The sequence below is a fragment of the Asterias rubens genome, chromosome 17 (genome assembly GCF_902459465.1).
Source record: "Asterias rubens chromosome 17, eAstRub1.3, whole genome shotgun sequence".
Lineage (NCBI taxonomy): Eukaryota > Metazoa > Echinodermata > Asteroidea > Forcipulatida > Asteriidae > Asterias > Asterias rubens.
Window position 1 is genome coordinate 11,920,779 of NC_047078.1, and position 21,204 is coordinate 11,941,982.

At 38.6% G+C, this 21,204-nt stretch overlaps 1 protein-coding gene across 1 annotated transcript; it reads right to left on the reverse strand.

The window, feature by feature from the left end:
- Window positions 1-14,876: 14,876 nt before the first annotated feature.
- Window positions 14,877-19,099, reverse strand: LOC117301818 (homeobox protein DBX1-A-like). Its single transcript, XM_033785817.1, has 3 exons — window positions 18,667-19,099; window positions 16,249-16,442; window positions 14,877-15,041 (listed from the first exon to the last, which is right to left on the reverse strand). The coding sequence occupies exons 1-3, from the start codon at window positions 19,097-19,099 to the stop codon at window positions 14,877-14,879; spliced, it is 792 nt and encodes a 263-aa protein (XP_033641708.1).
- Between the last annotated feature and the right edge of the window lie 2,105 nt (window positions 19,100-21,204).

Sequence of the window (21,204 nt, forward strand, 5' to 3'; positions counted from 1 at the left end):
GATAAACAGAGCGCCCGCTAGCGTTCGTTCATTACAACCGTGTACAGTTTTAGCCGTGCATATAGATCGGAACGTTGGTTGTGTGTGACCGCGCAACGGCCTTGGAACCGAGACTACCAAGACCGCTGGTGGTGCATCCTCTTAATAAACTACCATAGCATACAGTACAAAATTCTAAATATTTAAAAATACACGAACGATACGTAGAAGTCTCACAAATGTGTACAGTAAAAGGAACATTAATCATTTACTCTTAAACTTTGATCATCTGCCAATTTAATTTGGGGAGTCCCTGCTTCAGGGAGTTAGCCCCCTCCCCCCGCCAAGCCAAAGCACCATTACGTGTATTTTTTTCAAGCAATTATCTTGACAAAATAATGTTCCTAAATCTCTCAGCAAATAGATGTCATCCAAAATACATCAAGTTGGAAGTCAACTACAACCCGGTCACAACTGGGCACATTCTTTACGTACACACTGAAACCCTGAAAGAATATTTTGAGGGCCTGTTTTCTCCTTATTTTTAGTGGGGTACACACGGTCACCTAGAATGTTAGTTCAAAGATGCTCCTGTTGTTAACTTACTAGGCTATTAGTTTCCATAGCTGATTGTACTCACCAATAGATGGCGTTATCAACCACGAACCTGTATCAATCCGAGCAGGTCTACATCAAGTACAGGGGCCATAATGTAATGGCGAACACTTTAGGGTTCACCATAGAGTTATATATAAGAACTAGAGGGCGCACTGGTAATACTTCTTGCACAAACGCGACGGGACCGCAAGGAGACACGCGCGCCATTCTGCACGCGCGTTGAATATGAAAAATACGTTGGACTTTGTGTTAATTGAGCGCTGACGCGATGCTGTTTTGTCAACTTACAAAATGGCCGCATACACACGAGTTGACCAATATTCTTTGGAACAAGCGATTTTCAAAACAACTGGTTAAGTGATCAGATGATCGCCGTGTAGCCCAACCCTTAAAGGCAGTGGACACTTACTATTGGTAACTACTCAAAATAGTTATTAGCATAAAACTTTACTTGGTAATGAGTATTGGGGAGAGGTTGATGGTATAAAACATTGTGAGAAACGGCTCCCGAAATCAACCATCTAAAAGCACACAACTTCGTGTGACAAGGGTGTTATTTCTTTCATTATTATCTCGCAACTTCGACGAGCGATTGAGCTCAAATTTTCACAGGTGTGTTATTTTATGTATATGTTGGGATACACCAAGTGAGAAAACTGGTCTTTGACAATTACCAATAGTGTCCACTGTCTTTAAACCCGTCGGTAGGCAGCGCAGTGCAACCCAGACCGCAGTGCAACCCAGACCGCAGTGTCTGCTGCCACCAAAAGTTCAAGATCGATGAAGAATTGTGTATAGATTATGTCATGCCGAAAGCCAATTGGTTGAAACATTTGTTGGTAATAATTGACCAAGTTCTGGGTCCGATGTGACTTGACTCATTTGTGTGTAAGTGTTATCCGCAATCTGTGACAAAATCACGAACAAAACGTGACACTTGTTACCAAAATACTTAAAACAAAGTAGTCTTAAAACTCCCTTGACAACCATACCAGGTGTGAGTTGTCAGATGAAAAATATGTTTTCCTCTTTCTTTAATTGGGTTATTTTTAATAATAGGCGTCATAATCATTTAAGGAATTTATAATTTTTGTTTAATTTTTTACTAAGGGTGTTACTGGAAATGGCAAGTTTAAGACAAATGAGGAGCTTATCGATGTGTTGACTTCGACCATTTTTGTGTCAAGTGTAACACACGCATCGGTAAACTTCACTCAGTACGACGAGTATGGCTTCCCACCAAATGCACCGCTATGGTTAAACGGAGCGCCACCAACCAACAAGGTATTGAACGCTTGAAGAGTTTACACATCATGTAATAATAGTTTTTAGGTCCGAGGTGATGTATAGTCTTGAAACCAAGTCGGTAATTGCTGTGCGGTCTTAGTCGCTGCCAGCCGCTCTGTGTATCGTTCCCACTGTTGTTGCGGGGACGGTGTAAGTCAAACGCAGTGACGGGCCATGCCATGCGCTACCTCTACGCGACCGTAGCTTTAATTATGCATCTGAAAGTAAACAAAGTGCAACAATCGTGTTTTCTTTCATTATTCTCTTAAAAATTTTGATGACCCATTGAGCCAAAATTTTTCACAGGTTGTTATTGTGCATAGTTGGGATACACTAATTGAGAATACTGGTCTTTGACAATACCCAAACGTGTGCAGTGTCTTTAAACTGACGCCATTTTTATACAATAATTCTGGTTTATTACGTCACTTTTTGGAGTCAATTACATATTATTCGCATCCTCAAAATGGCGACATTTGCAGACAGATTTTTTACGTTATGTTTGTTCTGATAAATAAGATAACTTGCTTTATGTGCAGCCTAAACTTGCTTCATTTGCGACCTAACTTGCTGTGTGTGTGGCCTTACTTGCTGTCTGTGCGGCCTGACTTGCTTTTTATTTGTCTTACTTGCTCTATATGTGCGGCCTCATTTGCTTTATGTGCGGCCTAACTTGCATTATGTGCGGCCTAACTTGCTTTATGTGCGGCCTAACTTGCTTTATGTGCGGCCTAACTTGCTTTATGTGCGGCCTAACGTACTTTATGTGCGGCCTAACGTACTTTATGTGCGGCCTAACGTACTTTATGTGCGGTATTACTTTCTTTATGTACGGCCTAACGTACTTTATGTACGGCCTAACGTACTTTATGTGCGGCCTAACGTACGTTATGTGCGGCCTAACGTACTTTATGTGCGGCCTAACGTACTTTATGTACGGCCTAACGTACTTTATGTGCGGCCTAACGTACTTTATGTGCGGTCTAACTGGCTTTATGTGCGGTCTAACTTTCTTTATGTGCGGCCTAACTGGCTAAGTGCGGCCTATCTTGCTTCACCAAAAACAATCGCGACCTGTTTTATGATATATCAGTGGTATATCTATAAATAATGGTGACCATTTATTATTTGTCGTCTCTTCTCCTTTTAGACTGAGTTGACTCAGCAAGACATTCTCGACAGTTTACCTCACATGAAACGCACCTTAGATATCATGACCTTTACACTGCTCCTCAGTTACAAGGCAACATAAAGTATTGGGAGCTTCGAGAAGTTGTAACAGAGGGATCCTGTAGGAACGGAAGCAATAAAAAGGTATAAAATAATAATTCCATTAGATTCAATATTTATTTCATACTCAAAATATTAAGGGTACAAAATAATACAAAAATAAGCAAAATGATAAGCACGAGGATTGAGGGAAAATAGTTAATCTATGTAAAAACAAAATTAAGAGAATGTGTGGCTCGTATAGAAAACGCCTAGACAGACAAACTACAAACAAGGCGACAATAACAAATAGGTAGTCCTAACAAGAAAACATTTAAAAAAAACAAATACTGGGTTGCTTTGAGAGAAATGAGGTATAGGAGCTAATGCTTTGAAGTTTGAGTCTACATCATCATGGTTTACAAGGTGCTGAATCGGGTCCTTCCACCCGCACCCCTCGGCTAGTAGAAGAAAGAAGAATAAAAGACAACATTAAAAACATTATTGTATCCATTATATCCACTTTTATTTCTTTTGAAAGATTCCGAAAGCAACTGGTTGAAGCCGGGCGTACCGAGCGATCACGTGACGTAGACAGAGAAATCCACCATCCGAACCTGGAGCCGCAAATGGTTCCTAATGCTGTTAGTATTTAAGAGCAGTGGAGGTCACTAGAGTAGACTTACCGGGTCAAATTCATTATTCTCGTTTATGCTGGCTAGACCTTTTCGCAAAATTTGGAAGAGCTTATGGATACAAACAATAAATAAACAACCTGAAATAGTTTAATGTTTGTTGGTTCTATTTCGATGAGCTTAGCTCAAAAGCTAAATAATTAAATACCCTTAAACAAATTAGATGTTTGTATTGGTTTCTATTTCGATAACTCTATAGCTCAAAAGACAAATTGATGAACAACCTGAACTGGAGTTTAGTTGTTTGTATAGGTTGATATTATTTCAATGAGCCTAGCTCAGATGCTATAACAACCCGGAATAGTTTTTAGTTGTTTATATTGGTAACTATTTGAGTCTAAAGCTCAAAGGATAAATAACCTGAAATAGTTTAGTTGATGTATTGTATAATGTTTGTAATTTTCTAAGGCCGGTCTTCTCACTTGGTGTATCTCAACATAATTATGCACAAAATAACAAACATGTGAACATTTGAGCTCATGGTCTTCAAAGTTGCGAGATAATAATGAAAGAAAAAACACCCTTGTCACACGAAGTTGTGTGCCTTCAGAATTCGAGACCTCAAATTCTAATTTTGAGGTATCGAAATCAAATTCGTGGAAAATTACTTCTTTCTCGGAACTACGTTACTTCAGAGGGAGCCGTTTCTCACAATGTGTGATACTATCAGCAGCTCCCCATTACTCGTTACCAAGTAAGTTTTTATCCGAATAATTATTTTTTAGTAACTACCAATAGTGTCCACTGCCTTTAAAGCCATTGGACACTTTCGGTACAGAAAACAAAATTAAAAGTTCACAGATTTACAAATAACTTACAGGATTTACAGAAAAAAATGGTGAAAGACTTCTCTTGAAATTTTATTCCATGAAATGGTTTACTTTTTTAGAAAACATTAAAACAATATCAAATCTCGATGTCGAGAATTACGGATTTATTTTAAACACATGTCTTGACACGGCGAAACTTGCGGAAACAAAGAAGGATTTTCCCCATATTTTCTCCCGACTCCGATGACCGATTGAGCCTAAATTTTCACACGTTTGTTATTTCATATTATAAGTTGTGATACACGAAGTGTGGGACTTGGACAATACTGTTTTACCGAACGAAAGTGCCCAATGGATTTAAAGGATAAATAACCTATAATGGTTTAGTTGATGTATTGTTGTGTTGGCAGTTTGTTGATGAGTCTTTAACTATAATTAAAAAAAAAAAAAAAAAAAAAAAAAAAAAAAACCGTTTAGTTATTTGTATTGTTTGCTTTTAAAAATGAGCCTAGCTCAAAAGATAAATGGATAAACTTAACATATGTATTGGTTGCTCAAAAGCTAAATTAATAACCTACTACCTAAAACTAAAAAGAAAATTTAAATCTAGGTGGTTTGCTATCAATGGATGGAGAGACGTTGATATATTTGTTGAGTACCTTTTAAATACTTAGATGTATTATTGGTTGCTATAATGTAGGGGAAGCTTATTCGTGTAATTACTCATCTTGGGCACGCATCATAGTGAGTGCGCCCTCTATAGTTCTGTAATCTCACTCCATGCCAAAACATTCTTGTGGCTTTACATACTAAGCCCATCCGTAAGGATAAAGACACGTACTTGCTTCTTAGAACCAGTGTTTTATTGGATACATATTTTTAAACGTTAGCTTTCTATGTCTATGTTTTGATTGGTCCAAAGTGACGTTTGGCAGCTGTATTTGAGATCATCTGTTTATGAATGTAGGTGAAAGGTGAAGATGGACGGGGATTGACCTAGGCTAGAGGCCACTTTCTGACGTTATTCACGAGCCGTGGAAATGTCTTTCTGTTTTTCTCTCGTCCGTCTTATATTGTAATTCGATTTACACTTATGTATTTAATCATGGTAAACTTAGTAAAACAGTTGTATAAATAAAGGGGAAACGGCCGTGTGCGTTTCATTATGGTTTTATCAAGCTGTTTTTGATTACAAGGTGCACCACTTAATTTAGGGAGAAAACTGGTCGTCGTCCTCATTTAGTATGCAGGCCCGTAAAATATTCTACCCTTATGAACTCACTTTCTAAACATGTTTAAACGATAAACATTATCATGTAGGCACCTGCTCAAATGGTTTGTAGAGTATTCCGTTTTAGAAAAACAAAACACAAAACACACATACAAACTAACAAACAAACAATCAAACAGTCGCGACAGTTGTGTCCTTAAGCAAGACACTTAACCATGCATGCTTCGTCATTCGGATGGGACGTAAAACCGTTGGTCCGGTGTGTTGTGTAACGCACGTAAAAGAACCTATCTTATCGAAAAGAGAAGAGAGGTTCGCCCGGTGCTCCTGGCTGGATTGGCATCTTTGCCACAGCACAGCTAGATGGTGCTATGTAAAAGGAGTAGATCTCATAATTAAAGGCAGTGGACACTATTGGTATATGTCAAAGACTAGCCTTCACAGTTGGTGTATCACAACATATGCATAAAATAACTAACCTGTGAAAATTTGAGCTCAATCGGTCATCAAAGTTGCGAGATAATAATAAAAGAAGAAAACACCCTTGTCACACGAAGTTGTGTGCGTTTAAATGGTTGATTTCGAGACCTCAAGTTCTAAATCTGAGGTCTCGAAATCAAATTCGTGGAAAATTACTTCTTTCTCGAAAAACTATGGCACTTCAGACGGAGCCGTTTCTCACAATGTTTTATACCATCAACCTCTCCCCGTTACTCGTCACCAAGAAAGGTTTTATGCTAATAATTATTTGAGTAATTACCAATAGTGTCCACTGCTTTTAAAACGTAGTCCCACATAACTTGCAGGAAATACTGAATGTTAAGGCGCCGTGAGCGCCACTGAGTGACGGATATGCGAGCTTAATAAATGTTATTATTAAACACAAAACAAAAAACAAACATGAAAACAACCAAACAAACACCCCGTGAAAACCCGAGCCGCGAATTCAGAACACGTTGGTTCGGACATGAAATAGTTATTTATTAGACCTGCGATAATGTTCTCGTCCAGGAATAATTTTGAACCCCAACAAGTTCATTCTTCAAGTCCCTGCGGTTTGAGTTTTACAGTGGAATGTCTTCTCATTGACGTCGTCTTTGTTAAAGCAAATAACGAGTTTTGCACCTTGCCTCAACTACGCTTTGTGCTGCGAAAGCAGCGTTGTAGAGAAAGTAGAAATAAGCAGTGCTGAGTATACAGTGCTACACACATCGGTGTCATGGGTAAAACCAAAATGAGTATTCTTTATCCCCGATGCAAATTTAACATTTATTAAGCTATACTTGGACAACAACAAAACTGATGGAACATACACTCCGCACAACAAAAAAGAGCACTGGTGAGACAAATGCTACGTTTCTCTCAATTAGAGACAGGAATAAATGCGCAGAAATACGAAAGGAAACTGAAGAGACATCATGCGGACAATACAACTAGCAATGGAGATGGGCTGGACACACTGCCTAAAGAATGGCGACAAAAATGGACTGGCAACCAAGGACAGTGAAAAGGAACAGAGGTAGACAGAGCAGAAGATGGATAGATGACATCGGGGTTTATATGCAGGAACAGCATGGACTAGATAAGAAATATAAATGAATGGCTACATCTTATAATAAACTGGATGAACACAGCCTAACTGGGTGGTAAAAATGCGTACAGCTTGGCCCTCTAACGTTGGATTTGGAAGTCGCGTTTTCTGACGCACTCTGTCAGTCAAATTTTTGTTACAAGACAATGGACCCTGTGCTACGGGCTACTATTTTGTTACGGGCCAGAAAACTTTCTACTAAAAGTTGCAGTGTAGAACTTCAAGATCAAAGTCAAACATCTTTCCACGAATCCCATCTTGCTGAGGTGAGCTTTTGAACAGAAGTACCTACATGTTTTACCACACATTTTATAGGAACCATTTCAGAACAAAACAATTGAGGGGCATCAGGAGGTCCACGGTTGCAGGCGTGGACTGGGTAGTTGGGTGGTGCATGGGTGTGCGTAATCATTGTCCCAAGAGATAATTCGAGAATGACTTGGCATATCAACTCCAAACTTGGTTTGTGGGTTGGTCTGGAGATCCCCCAGAAGCCTATTGTGTTTTGACTCCCTCAGTTAAATATTTAGGCTAAAATAAAAGAATAATGTCCGAGAAAAACTCAAAAGGACTTGGCATACAACTCCAAACTTGATGTGTGGATTGGTCTATAGAGATCCCGAAAAAAACCTATTGTTTTGGACCTCCTCAGTTAAAGACACTGGACACTATTTGGTAATTCTCTAAGACAAGTCTTCTCACTTTGTGTAGCTCAACATCAGCATAAAATAACAAACCTGTGAAAATTTGAGCTCGATTGGTCATTGGTCGCAAGATAACTATGAAAGAAAAAACACCCTTGTCACACGAAGTTGTGTGCTTTCAAAATGGTTGATTTCGAGACCTCAAATTCTAAACTTGAGGTCTCGAAATCAAATTCGTGGAAAATGACTCCTTGGAAAACTACGTCACTTCAGGGGGGGGGGAGCTGTTTCTCACAATGTTTTATACTGTCAACCTCTCCCCATTACTCGTTACCAAGTGAGGTTTTATGCTGAAAATTATTTTGAGTAATTACCAATAGTGTCCAGTGCCGTTAAATATTTAGGCTATAAAATATTGATGTCCGAGCAATAACTCGAAAGGACTTGGCATAATAGCAACACCAAGCTTTGTTTGTGGACTGGTCTTGGGATCTCCCATAAGCCTATTGTTTTAGAACCTCTAGTTCAAATGTAAATGTCATTATGGCTAAAACAAAATGTTGTCGTCCGGGCAATAACTCCAGAAGGACTGGGCGCATCAACTCCAACCTTGGTTTGTGGACTGGTCTTAGGAACTCCCAAAAGTCTATTGTTTTTTTTTTTTTGTTTTTTTTAATGTAAAGGTCATTGTGGCTAAACCAAAGAAAAGTTGTCCGAGCGATAACTCAAGAATGAGATTAATCTCAGCGGGACATTTGTGTTTGTCAACACCCCATTTTTGTTTAGTGGACAATCATTAATTATTTTCCTATAAATTTGGATACCGGCTGGCCTTCTAGGGTCTTATATCTTGTTATAATGAAATTGGTATTAAACACATTTTATACAAAATGTGGCCCTTTTATGCGACATTTACTTTCGCTCAAAATTGGATGTTGATCTAGCATGATTAAAGTAACTCATTTACGAAAAAAAATCAGATTTATAAGGACTATTCAACTTAGTTTGTAAGGAAAAAAATTCGTGAGGATCACAGATTTACATAAAATTTACACGGTCTAATGATGATGAAAGTAGAAAACATCCCTTGAATTACTTTTGAGAAATTAATAAAACGTAAGTCCCATTTTTAGAGTTTTTCGCTCAGTAGGCGTTTGATTAATATTGTTCTATTCTTCAATTGATGTCATGCAAAAGCTGTAATCTGTTTTTTGTTCACCATTTTCTCGTGACTCAGATGACTGATCGATCTCAAACTTCTACAGGTTTGTCTTTGTATGTATAATAGTGAAGTGAATTACATAAAGTGCTTACACTCACAGCAACTGTTTTGTTAGCAAAACCAATTTTGTACTGTTCCTTTAAATTTGATATTTTGTATTTAAATCTAGATTGCGGAAGAGAGGGCGTTATGCTGACGACTCTAAAGAAACTAGGCCCCGAAAAATAAAGGATCTATGGATATGTGGTTTATTACATTGGAGTCATCGCCGGATGCAGGTAAGGAAAACATGGCAGTGTCCGACCTCCACTTTACAAGTTCGCTATGCGATTCACCTCATTGTTTATTTACTTATTTATTTATTTATTGGTATATAAAAACAAAATGACCAGCAGCAGTAGCTGAAAGGATAACTTAACAGTGGTAAAAATCAAACAATCTTACAATACAAACAATCATATAATAAAGGGTAAAAGAGTAAACGGTGCAAAACTAACAAGACTTTTCACAAAAACTATAACATTGAGCAATTTTGGAATAAGAGATTATGCAACTCACTGGAACAATGGTAAAATGAAAGAACATGTTTAAAAAAAAACATCGATCTAATAAAAAAAAATACGAGAAAAACAAAACATGAAATGCTTGACCGATTTTTGCATGCTTTATCCCTTTAAACAACTTTTGTTATGGAAAGGTTTGCGGTACACCACAAGTTTTTTTTAGCCAACTGGCAGTACGTACGTTACTTGTTAACATTCATAGTAAAATCAAATTTAATGAATCAAACAGTAATGAGTATTGGTACAGCGCAATAGTGGATGTCGGATACGCAAGTTGGCCTAGCTCAAGGAAGATCAAGACAAGGTGAAGTCAACAAAAGGTACGAGAAGATCTATAACCCGTTCTCTCGCAGAGTCACCCCCCCCCCCCCTTTCCCCCCATCCCCACGCTCTGAGCCCATACGACCCTCTGCGATCTTGCTGATGTTGTCCGTGCTTGTTAAGATTCAAAGGTGACGTCACACTGTCTTGGTATTTCTTGATTTGCATATTGGTCGAAGCCAATGATGCTTTTTAATTAGGAGACTAGTCTTACTGGATGTTTATGTCAGGGTTCATACTTCAAGTCGTCGGTTGTCATGTTTGTAAATTACTCTATCATCATAATTTTATATTCAACTAGCTTAAGGTTTACAAAACGAAAACAAAATCAAACTTTAATTCATTCCATGAAATGCACTATAACTTTTCTTTACATACTAATAGTGTTGTTGAGCAGATCTTACAACAGCAAAATAGATCTGCATTTTTCCCATTCCCCTTTCCCCCGCGCACTTTAAGTGGTTTAGAGGTAATAACTTGATTATGCAGTCACACTACAGTGAGTGGGGTCACCATTTATTTCATTATTAAAGCTCGATTTAGGAGCAGAATAGACAATATTTAGATCAGCTAAATTGATATTAACAACTTCCTAGTATTAGCATTACATCAACTTTTAATGTAGATTGTGTAGTTTTTGAGAAATAAGTAAAACAAGTCACAAAATAATTTTGGTCTCATGAGACCAAAGTTATTTTAGCATGTAAAATCCCCTTAACCAGTTATGATATTATACCAAAACCATAGCACAACTGGTTAATACGTTTTTACATGCTAAAACTGAGACGAAAATTATTACTTTTACTCATTTCTCAAAAACTACAGCACCTCAGTTAGTAAAATTTCAAGGGAAGCTTTCTACTACCATAATCTTCAAACTGTGTAAGTTGAATGTAAATCTGTGGACATTGTGTTTTTTGTTAGTACATATACCCTTTAATGAGAAGGGAAATAAAAGTGGGATTGGGAGAGTAGATTTTTTACTCCTGTCTTGGACACCTAAGTGTGTACTGTATGAAAAGCCTTAAAAATGTGGAAATATTTATTTATTATTTTTGTTTTCTCTCTTGATGTGGAGTTATGCAACTCCGTTTATTCAACAATAAACATCAGCAACAACATTCATCAACAACAATATATAAGAACTAGAGGGCGCACTGGTCTATATACGCGCCCCGGTATGTGCGCAGCCGGCCATTTTATAAGTTGACAAAACAGCATAGAAATAGAACCCGGAGAACGCTGAGCTCGACCACCTTCTGTGTTGTCTGTGGACGCGGCGTATCAATAACGCGCAATACGCGCATATGGCAAAATGATCATCGTGTGACACGCGCGCATGGCAAAATGGCAAGATGTCAGCGCACATAGACTATTTCTAGTGTTTTCATTGGTCAATGATGATGTCATTGTATAGCAAAATATTTTGCCATACACGCGTTACGAAAATGGCGTGTGCGCGTCCATAAAAATGGTCTCACAACGTATCCGCACGCACAATGAGACACTCAGCGTTCTCCGGGTTCTATTTCTATGCAAAACAGCTATCTCACAGCGTTTGTTTGTGCGGCCATTTTGTATGTTGAAAAAACAGCATCGCGTGAGCGTTCAATAAAAAAAACCTCAAACGTGTATTTCCATAGATATATTCAACGCACGGAGGAGTTGAGTGTTTTTTGGTATTCGGCACTAAACTATGAGGGGATCAAGGTACTCAATAGGCCACAGTTATTAGGCGTACCTTTTTATTTCCTTGCGTGTGTTGCTGGCATCATTGTATGTTCTAGTGTTATTTTCATTATTTGTCTTGCTTTATATGCTTTGTATTGTTTGATTGTATTGTTGACTGAACCAATTGACTTGTTTATAGTGTAACATATTGTAGTGTGGAGATTTATCGCGATTTTGTTGTTGTTGTTCAACTGTAATACTAATAGAGCTGAGATATCTTTCTGTTTTATGTTGTTTGTTTGTTGTTTCGAACGCATAATGAGCAAGTCCGAATTGTGTGGCTTCCAAATAATTCTCAAGTTGAGATTAAAGGAACGTTACAGAATTGGTAAGAAACAAAAATCGTGAAGATCACAGATTTACATAAAACTTACACGGTCTAATGATGATGATAGTAGAAAACATCCCTTGAAATATTTTTGTTTGAAATTTCATATTTGATGAGAAATAAATAATCTAATTTCGCGTTTTGAGTTTATCGCTCAGTGGGCGTTTTAAGTTGTCGAGGGTTGTTTGAAGGGTTTGTTTTGGAAGTCTTATTATGCATGAGGTATTTGACTCTCAATACATGTATTCTTCGATTGAAGGTATTTATATTTTTCAAATGAGAACTGCGTGTAGGTTTGGCGGGGTAGGAACAAAATTGAGACCACCTTTGCCCAATGCGATATTCTGATGTGTAGGAAAGATCAACAATGGATTGCTTTTGTGTAGCAAAAAAAAACTAAACAGACTGTCTCTGTTAGGACATGGTTGCAGATGAGCAATGCCGGAAAAAGCGATGTGGCTTTACAAAGATAGGTAAGCATTGAAACTTACTCGGTACGCAAGCAATGTAGAGCTGTCGATTGTATATAACATGGTGAGAAACGGCCTCCTCTGAAATAAGGTAATTTCTCACTCAAATGTTAAAAGACGTTAGGCCTGAAGCTTTTTATTATGCATCTGAAAGCACACAAAGTAATATTTGTTGGGGCGGGTTTTGTTTAGTTTTTTTTAATGTTGTTGTCTATAATGTTTGTGCCCCCCCCCCCACCACAACTGCCACTCCTACCAAAGTGGACAATAACAAAAAGTTCAATGGTCAGTTTGTGCAACATGTGTTTCGTATAGACCAGTCTTAAATTACGCAACACTAGAACCACTCACCGGATTATGGGATTAGTGTTGGAATGAACTTTTAGTAGTTTTTGTAACACAGATGGTCATACAGTCGGTTATGTCTATTAGGAACAAGGCAACCAAGAAAAGTTTTCTGCTTTGTAATGATAATTTATTGGCAAGAACACAACCCTGCAGTTTGTGGATACATTGTTTTAAAGGTCGGGTGAATAATATGCAGTTAAAATCTGTACAATAAGTCAGAAAAGGGTGCGGCATTAAGCCTGACTTTACGATTTATGCCTAGCTGTAAAAATGAATTCTGAAAATAACCTCACAACGACAACGACAACAACAATAACAATAACATCAACAACAACAACAGCACCACCAACAACAACAACAACAACAACAACAACAACAACACCAACAACAACAACATCAACAACAACAACAACAACAAAAACAACAACAATAACAACAGTAGCAGCAGCAATATAGACGATAACAAAGAAGACAATAGCAACAACAGCAACAACGGCCACCATCTTTTGCTTGTATAAGCTCTTCCAGCTTTGATACTACTGTTTCGGCACTCACCATAGAACTTTTTGGATGATTACCGGGTACAAGCGATTTCTTACTAACACTATATACAATGTTTACAGTCACCTAATATTTACAAGTTTATACAATGATGACAGACACCCAATCCACTATTGATGCGATTAAGTTGAACCAAATAAACAGGCAAAACTCGAGGTGGTTCTAAACGCCAAACAATACTAACAACAGTCAGCTTCTCTTACTATATAGTACCGTCCGGTTGCGTTAATCCTATATCAATGTAGATAATTTCTATACACAATAAAACTGCGAAATTTCAATTACAAAAAATTGTAGCGTTTAAAAAAAAAAATTGCCGAAAATGTTGAGGTGTAATGTCCATTACTAAAATCTGATAACTGTTTCATGCAGAAACGTTTCTCAGATTGAATTGTAATGTGAATGTCTCTTTACAACCACATTCCTTTGTTTCTACAAATTTTAAAGACACTGGACACCTTTGGTAATTGTCAAAGACCAGTCTTCTCACTTCGTGTATCTCCTCAACAAATGCATAAAATAATAAACCTGTGAAAATTTGAGCTAAATTGGTCGTCGAAGTTGCGAGATAATAATGAAAGAAAAAACACCTTTGTCACACGAAATTGTGTGCTTTCAGATGCTTGATTTTGAGACCTCAAATTCGTGAAAAATTACTTCTTTCTCAAAACGTTACATCAGATGGAGCCGTTTCTCACAATGTGTTATACCATCAACCTCTCTCCATTACTCGTTACAAAGTAAGGTTTTATGCTAATAATGATCTGAGTAATTACCAATAGTGTCCACTGCCTGTAAACAATTTCAACAGCTGCAGTGCTTCAGCAAGTAATTTTTTGTGGTCATTAATGTTTTGAGTAATCACCAAAATTCCCTAAAAGCTGTAAGCCGTTTCATCTAAACGGCTGTGGCTAGATGTGGCTGTTTACATTCGTCTACCCTCGGGCATGACCCACGACACAGAGGAATTGCATTACTGTTGACGCCAACTGTAGCCACAGCCCTGTTCAATGTATTTAAACAAAAATTAGACGAAGAGGGCGGATCGGTACAGCTCTGTGACGACACGGGCCCAATTGCATAAAGCATGTAAGCACAAAAACTGCCTAATACAGAATGGTGCTGCTTAGCAGGAACTTGTTACCAGCCAAATTTGCATTAAATTTGCGTTTACCGGGCCCAATTGCATGAATCACACAAACTGGTTAAATACAGAATGGTACTGCTTAGCAGGAACATGTTACCAGCCAATTTTGCAGGGCGCATTTGCATAAAGCCCAGCCTTTCTAATAGTTGACACTCTTTTCCCTAGTTTATAGCTATGATGTCCGAGTCATCGGCGGGGACTTTGCCCCGTTTCTTGCCCGTAGGTTGACCCTTTGTTGAGCTCCTGGTGTCCCGGTCTTTCGTCTCCACAAGCCCGGTCGAATCTTTCTTCTGTTTCATTCGTCGGTTCTGAAACCAAGTCTTGACCTGAAAGTAGAGAGAAAAAAAGAGTATGAACAATTGTCTTTAATCAAATTTGTAATTTAAATCAAACTTATTTCCGTACCAAGTAAAAAGCAATGGAGAGCCGTTGATAGTATAAAACATTGTGAGAAACGGCTCCCTCTGAGGTAACATAATAGTTGTCGAGAAAGAAGTAATTTGCCACGAATTTGATTTCGGGACCTCATAATTAGATTGTGAGGACCCGAAATCAAGCATCTGAAAGCACAAAACTTCGTGTGACAATAGTGTTTTTTCTTCCATTATTATCTCGCAATGACTTCGACGACCAATTTGAGCTCAAATTTTCACAGTTTTTTATGTTGAGAGACACCAAGTGAGAAGACTGGTCTTGGTCAATTACCAATAGTGTCCAGTGTCTTTAAAGAAGGAACAAGATTGTAATAAAGGTTCAAGACCCAGTGAATTGTTTTCCCGCTACCGTAAAAAGCTGTGAGACTTTCAAGTATTTTTCGTGTTTTTTTTGTTTTTGTTTTTTTTATATTATTAGCATTTTGCACCCCTATGGGAGTGTATTTTAGTGGGGTGGATCCCTAACGGGGTTCATTAGACATTGTCATAACGGTTCAGTGTCTAGATTAGCAAAGCTCTTGGGCGCTAGACTCCGTAATTGCTGCAAAACATTGCCCTGTCAAAATCGTGTTCAACATTACCCTCGAAGGCCCACAGATATTTCGATAATTTGTTTGTGAGACAATTAATTGTTAACGTGGTCGGTTTATAGGTTTTGATCACCATATGTTTGTTCTTCCACGGTTGATCCACAAAACATGCTGTGCGACTACTTTGTCAGCTCTACCAATCCTGTTTAATACATTTCACATAGTCACTGAATGGATTAAAGGCATCTGACACTGGTTATTAAACAAAATGATTGCTATCATAAAATGACTTGTAAAGAGCAATGTTTTTTAAATTTCTCATTCAAATAAAGATTTCAGGCCCGAAACTCTTTTGCGGAATCTGAAAGCACACACATTTCGTGCAACAATGGTGTTTTAGTTTTTGTTCATTGTTCTCATGCAACTTCGATGGCCAATTGAGTCAGAATTTCACAGATCTGTTATTTTATGCATAGATAGATGAGATACACTAAGTTAGAATTCTGGTCTTTGACAACTACCAAAGATGTCCAGTGCCTTTAAGATAAACACCATAACTGCAATTATACCTGTGTTTCTGACAACCCGAGAACTACGGCCAACTCGATTCTCTCCGGTGTCGAGAGATATTTCTGCGCCTGGAAACGCTCCTCCAGCCCCCGTAGTTGTGAGTCGACGAACACGGTGCGTGCTTTCCGCCGCCTGTTCCGTAGAGTTCCGGACGCAGTGTCTGAAGGGAATAGTGATGGTATGCAATATCCAGCTGTGGAAATCCAGACAAGAAATGTGTTGTTAATGTTGCTGTTTGTTGTTGTTTATTAATAATGTTAATACAAATAAAGTGTTTTTTTTTATTAGCGCCAAAATCCGCCTGAAAATACGCCCAAGGCTCTTCAAGGCACTAGGCACATTAACTTGGTAATTGTCAAAGACCCAGTTTTCCCACTTGGTGTATCTCAATGTATGCATAAAGTAACAAACCTGTGAACATTTGAACTCAATTGGTCGTCGAAGTTGCGAGAGAATTATGGAAGAAAAAACACCCCTCTCGCACAAGTTGTGTGCTTTCTAATGCTTGAATTCCTAATTCATATATTTTAGTGAGAAATTACTACGTTACTTTTATAGGGAGCCGTTTCTCACAATGTGTCATACTATCAACGGCTTACCATTGTTCGTAACCAGTTAAAGTTGTTATGCTTGTGATTATTTCTAGTAATTACCAATAGTTTCCGGTGTCTTTAAGCATATAAACAAGAAGCAAATGAATTCACATGCCGATACAAAATAATAAGTAAACCACTGTGGACAAAACAAAACCATGAACTTCATTAACCCAATAGTAAAACATGAAACCACATGAGCAAGGAGATATAAAAATGACCGATCAGTTGTTGTTTTTGTTGTTGATGTTGTTTTTGTTGTTGTTAGTTGCTGGGACGTCGAAACAGACACAGTTATCATGCAGACAGTTGCTCATGAGGTGCAGGACGGCGGTGGCTTTGGGTCCCAGCTATCGCTTTTTGAGCTGTATGAAAGAGCCGTCAAGTGCATCTACTATTACAGGAACTTGACTTTATACTAAACGTCAAAGTGTACTTTTGTGTCTTACGAGTGATGATGTAATTCCAATGCAGTCTCTGAGAGTCTCAAATACGACACTCTAACAATAAACATGACTTCATTACTCCGTTTTTGAAAGTTTCCGGTGTGTGAATGTTTCCGGACCTCAGGACCGCCGTGATGGTTTGAACCCTTTCGCTGACCCAAGGTGACCCGTCGCTTTGCAAAATCCCTGGTGACAGGTCGGCTTGAGTGCCTGGTGGTGGTCCCCGTACTCCGGTGTATCATACGGGGTGATAATTCTAAAAGGCACGCCAGTCTCTTTCGTTTGTGGTTGTTTATTTGGAAACGGAAATGCTATTTGTAAAGAATTAATGTTTGATTTTTAGGACAGTTGTTTGACTGATCTTGGGCAAGATGATAATCCATGGAGGAGTATAAGAGTAAAACCATCTTTTGCTTTGCTTTCAAGTCCGCTTTTCTTCTTTCTTCTTACTTCTATTGCGTGTCGTACACTGCGATTTGGAGCATCGAACTGAAACTCTGGTATTTCTGATTAGCAGAGTGTGGGTTCGAGTCCTGGTCATGGCGCTTGCGTCCTTCAGCACTTATTTCAGATTTGTTCTTCGGATTATGGAACATTAAAGTGCTATACACACGACATCAATTTAACTGGGGTCCCTCGCTTAATTTTTAGCATGGTTGTAGAATGTAGCAATGTTTGAAAAGATTTTGCAAGATACTCTGAACAGTAGAAAAATGGTTGTCCTCACGAGGTACATTTTGCAACAACCTTGCTACCTTAGCAAGGGAGCCTTGCTAAATTTCTCCCATGAAAATGGCGGAAGGTGTAGGACCTACTATGATTGGCAGTGTACATAACATAATCCAGAGCACTTATCATGAACGAGTAGGGTTAACTCCGGTGTTTCTGGCTACATGTAAGATTGTGTGCGTACAGATTCCAAATAAAAGGCTTTATGACTGGTATGTTATTATTTGAGTAACAAATTACCCCTTTCTTAAAAACTACGTTACTCACAATTATACGATTAACATATCTTCTTTGCTCATTAAGTAATATTCTAACAATTATTTTGAGTAATTACCCATAGTGTCCAGTGCCTTTAAGTTTAGTGTCAGATTAATGTTGTGGAGGCACTTGACGGCACTCTCAGTGAGTTAAATGCAGCTTTAAAACTTTTAGTAACTCGCTGGAAACCCGGCAATCCACCTGGGCACAATTTCAAGAAGCTGTTATAACACGAAGAAAATACTGGTTAGCAAATTCCTTCGTAAAGCAAAGTGGTAATTGTACGTTTTTTTTTTTTACCAAAGGTGTGCAGTGCATTTAAAAGCAATCATTTTCAATGCATCCAGAGTATAAAATAAAAATAAAGAACAAGTTTCTTCTTCGGACTTACCCGGAGTTCGCATCAGGAAGGGCCATGGGTCATTCTCGCCGTCCACGTACCTCTCTCGACAGACGCAAACCGCTGCCGTACACGTTGCAAATCCAAGGCACTTCGGAACAGACGGAAGCGCGGTGAACGAAAAACAAGTCTCAGATTTGGCAATTTTCACAATATTTTGGTTGACACTATCGTCACCATTTACCATGTTCGGTGAACTTCTTGCTCCGACTTCGGGAGTGGAGTCTGACGGGGTTCTGCGATTTCTACACGGGGGAGTTTGGGTCGGTAGACACGGTGCACAGCGGTTCAAAATGTCTTCGATGGAGAACGGGGTAGCACCGTGAGTCGGTGGGAGCCGCGCCGTGGCTGACGCATTTTGGACGGCGTTAATCCTGCCGGCGAACGCGCTGTGTTCAATCCCTCGTGGTATCGAAAACTCCATCTTTCGTCGTTACCGTCCCACAAGTAACGAACTAATGAAGACTTGTTGGTAAGTATTTATTAAAAAGAAGTGTATTCAAGGGTGTCCTGTCTCCAAACGGATTGAATGCAGTTGCGAGTTGATTAAAATACCGTATAAATGTATCACGATACTGTCTTTAGTGACCAACAATTTCAAATAGAGTGTATCCCATTTAAAACCACCGCACACTATCCAAAACAAACCATCACCCGTAAGAGTTTCAGCACCAATGCTTTATATTCCCAATTTTGACAGCCGCACTTGTTGAAGAGTTTGACACGGTGACATCTCTGACTTGTGATATTTCTAGAGATACAAAACAAACTTTGACTGTTGTGCTCCGGTCTTGACCCTTCATGTCATCTTGTGTGGCTGGGGTAGATCGGCGCGCTACTACCGGTCGAAGGTCGGACCGAGAGGGGCTCTTAGCCATGCAGTCCCCGGCACTTCCAAATTAGCAGGATGACGATGTCCCCAAACTTGAGACTTCAATACTCAATTCTTGAACTTGGACCTTCCTACCCACGTCAAGTGTTGAAATGCCGATGTTCTTGTCAAGAACTTTCTATTAAAAGTTAATGTGGAACACTCTTGAGAAATGTCTATACCCACATGCCTCGAATTTCAAACGCGAGCCAAGTCACAACTTAGCAGACGTCATGGCCCGCCCAAGGACAAACTGACCGCACAACACGTCATGTATCAATCCGCCACTGGTCTTTGACGACTTGTACATTTTAGTATGAGAACAAAAGTAGGGCTCATCGTCAGACTAAAACATAACTCATCTATTAGAACAGTAAAACCATAACAAAGCCACCTCTGTTATAGCCCCTATATTAGACCATGGATTCATGAGTTAACTCTCACGTGCAAAATGATGTTGCATAGTGTATCTACGGATATCTTACGCGGATTATGCCTAGTCAACCTAGCTAATAGTCAAAGCCGTTCAACCCAGACTTGTTAACCGTCACTTGCCAGACGTAGCCCATTATGCAAATTAGACATTGTTTTGGTCCACAGTCTTCTATTGTTTCAGTGTTCACCGTTGCTAAACTGCCACACGCATGATGCAATTAGACGGTCTTTGTTTACAGTGTAACAATTACATTGTCTGAGGTCGCAAATTGTGATGCTCTGCAGAGCTGCATGGTATCTGCTATACATCTTTAGTTTTTGAAAGTTCACAGTCTTTCGGTGTCTTGTCATTAAATGCAATGGAATCCTTTGTCAGTAAGACCAGTCTTATCACTTGGTGTATCTCAACATATGCTTATAAAAACCAACCTGTGAAAATTTGAACTCAATTGGTCGCCAAAGTTGCGAGAGAATAATGAAAGAAAAAATATCTTGTCGCATAAGTTGTGTGCTTTCAGATGTTGAATTGGAGAACCCAGCTGAGGTCTCGAATTCAATTCAAATATTTAAGTGAGAAGTTACTTCTTTCTAAAAAACTACGTTACTTCAGAGGAAACTGTTGCATCAGCTCTCCATTGCTGGTTACCAAAGAGGTTTTTATGCGAACAATTATTTTGAGTACTTACCAATAGTGTTCAGTGCCTTTAAAGGGTTCGATAATTTTGTTTATCAACTTGGCCATGACACGAATCCCTACTCAATGTGAATTAAGTTGCATGTAACATAAATTACCTGTACAAGTTTCAGTTGTATTGGTCGTCAAGTTGTTGACAAGACAAATTTGAAAATCACAAAGCAATTTTTTTCAGGAGATTCACGTTTAGCCGTTGTACATGTACATTATGCTAACATGATTTTCGTTAAAAAAAATGATTTTACTCATTTCTCAAAAACTACGGCACCTCAGCAAGTAATATTTAAAGGGAAGCTTTCTACCATCATTATTTTTAATATAAAATCGTGTTCGTTTCATGTAAATCGGTGTTACTGTATGTGGAGATTTTGTTTCCCGTACAAAAAGTACCCAAACCTTTTAAAGGCTATAGACACTATTGATAATTACTAACAATTATTGTTAGCATGAAAATTCAATTGGTAACGAGCTATGGGGAGCGTAAGTAGCGTAGTTTTTGAGAGAGGGGTAATTTCTCACTCAAATATTA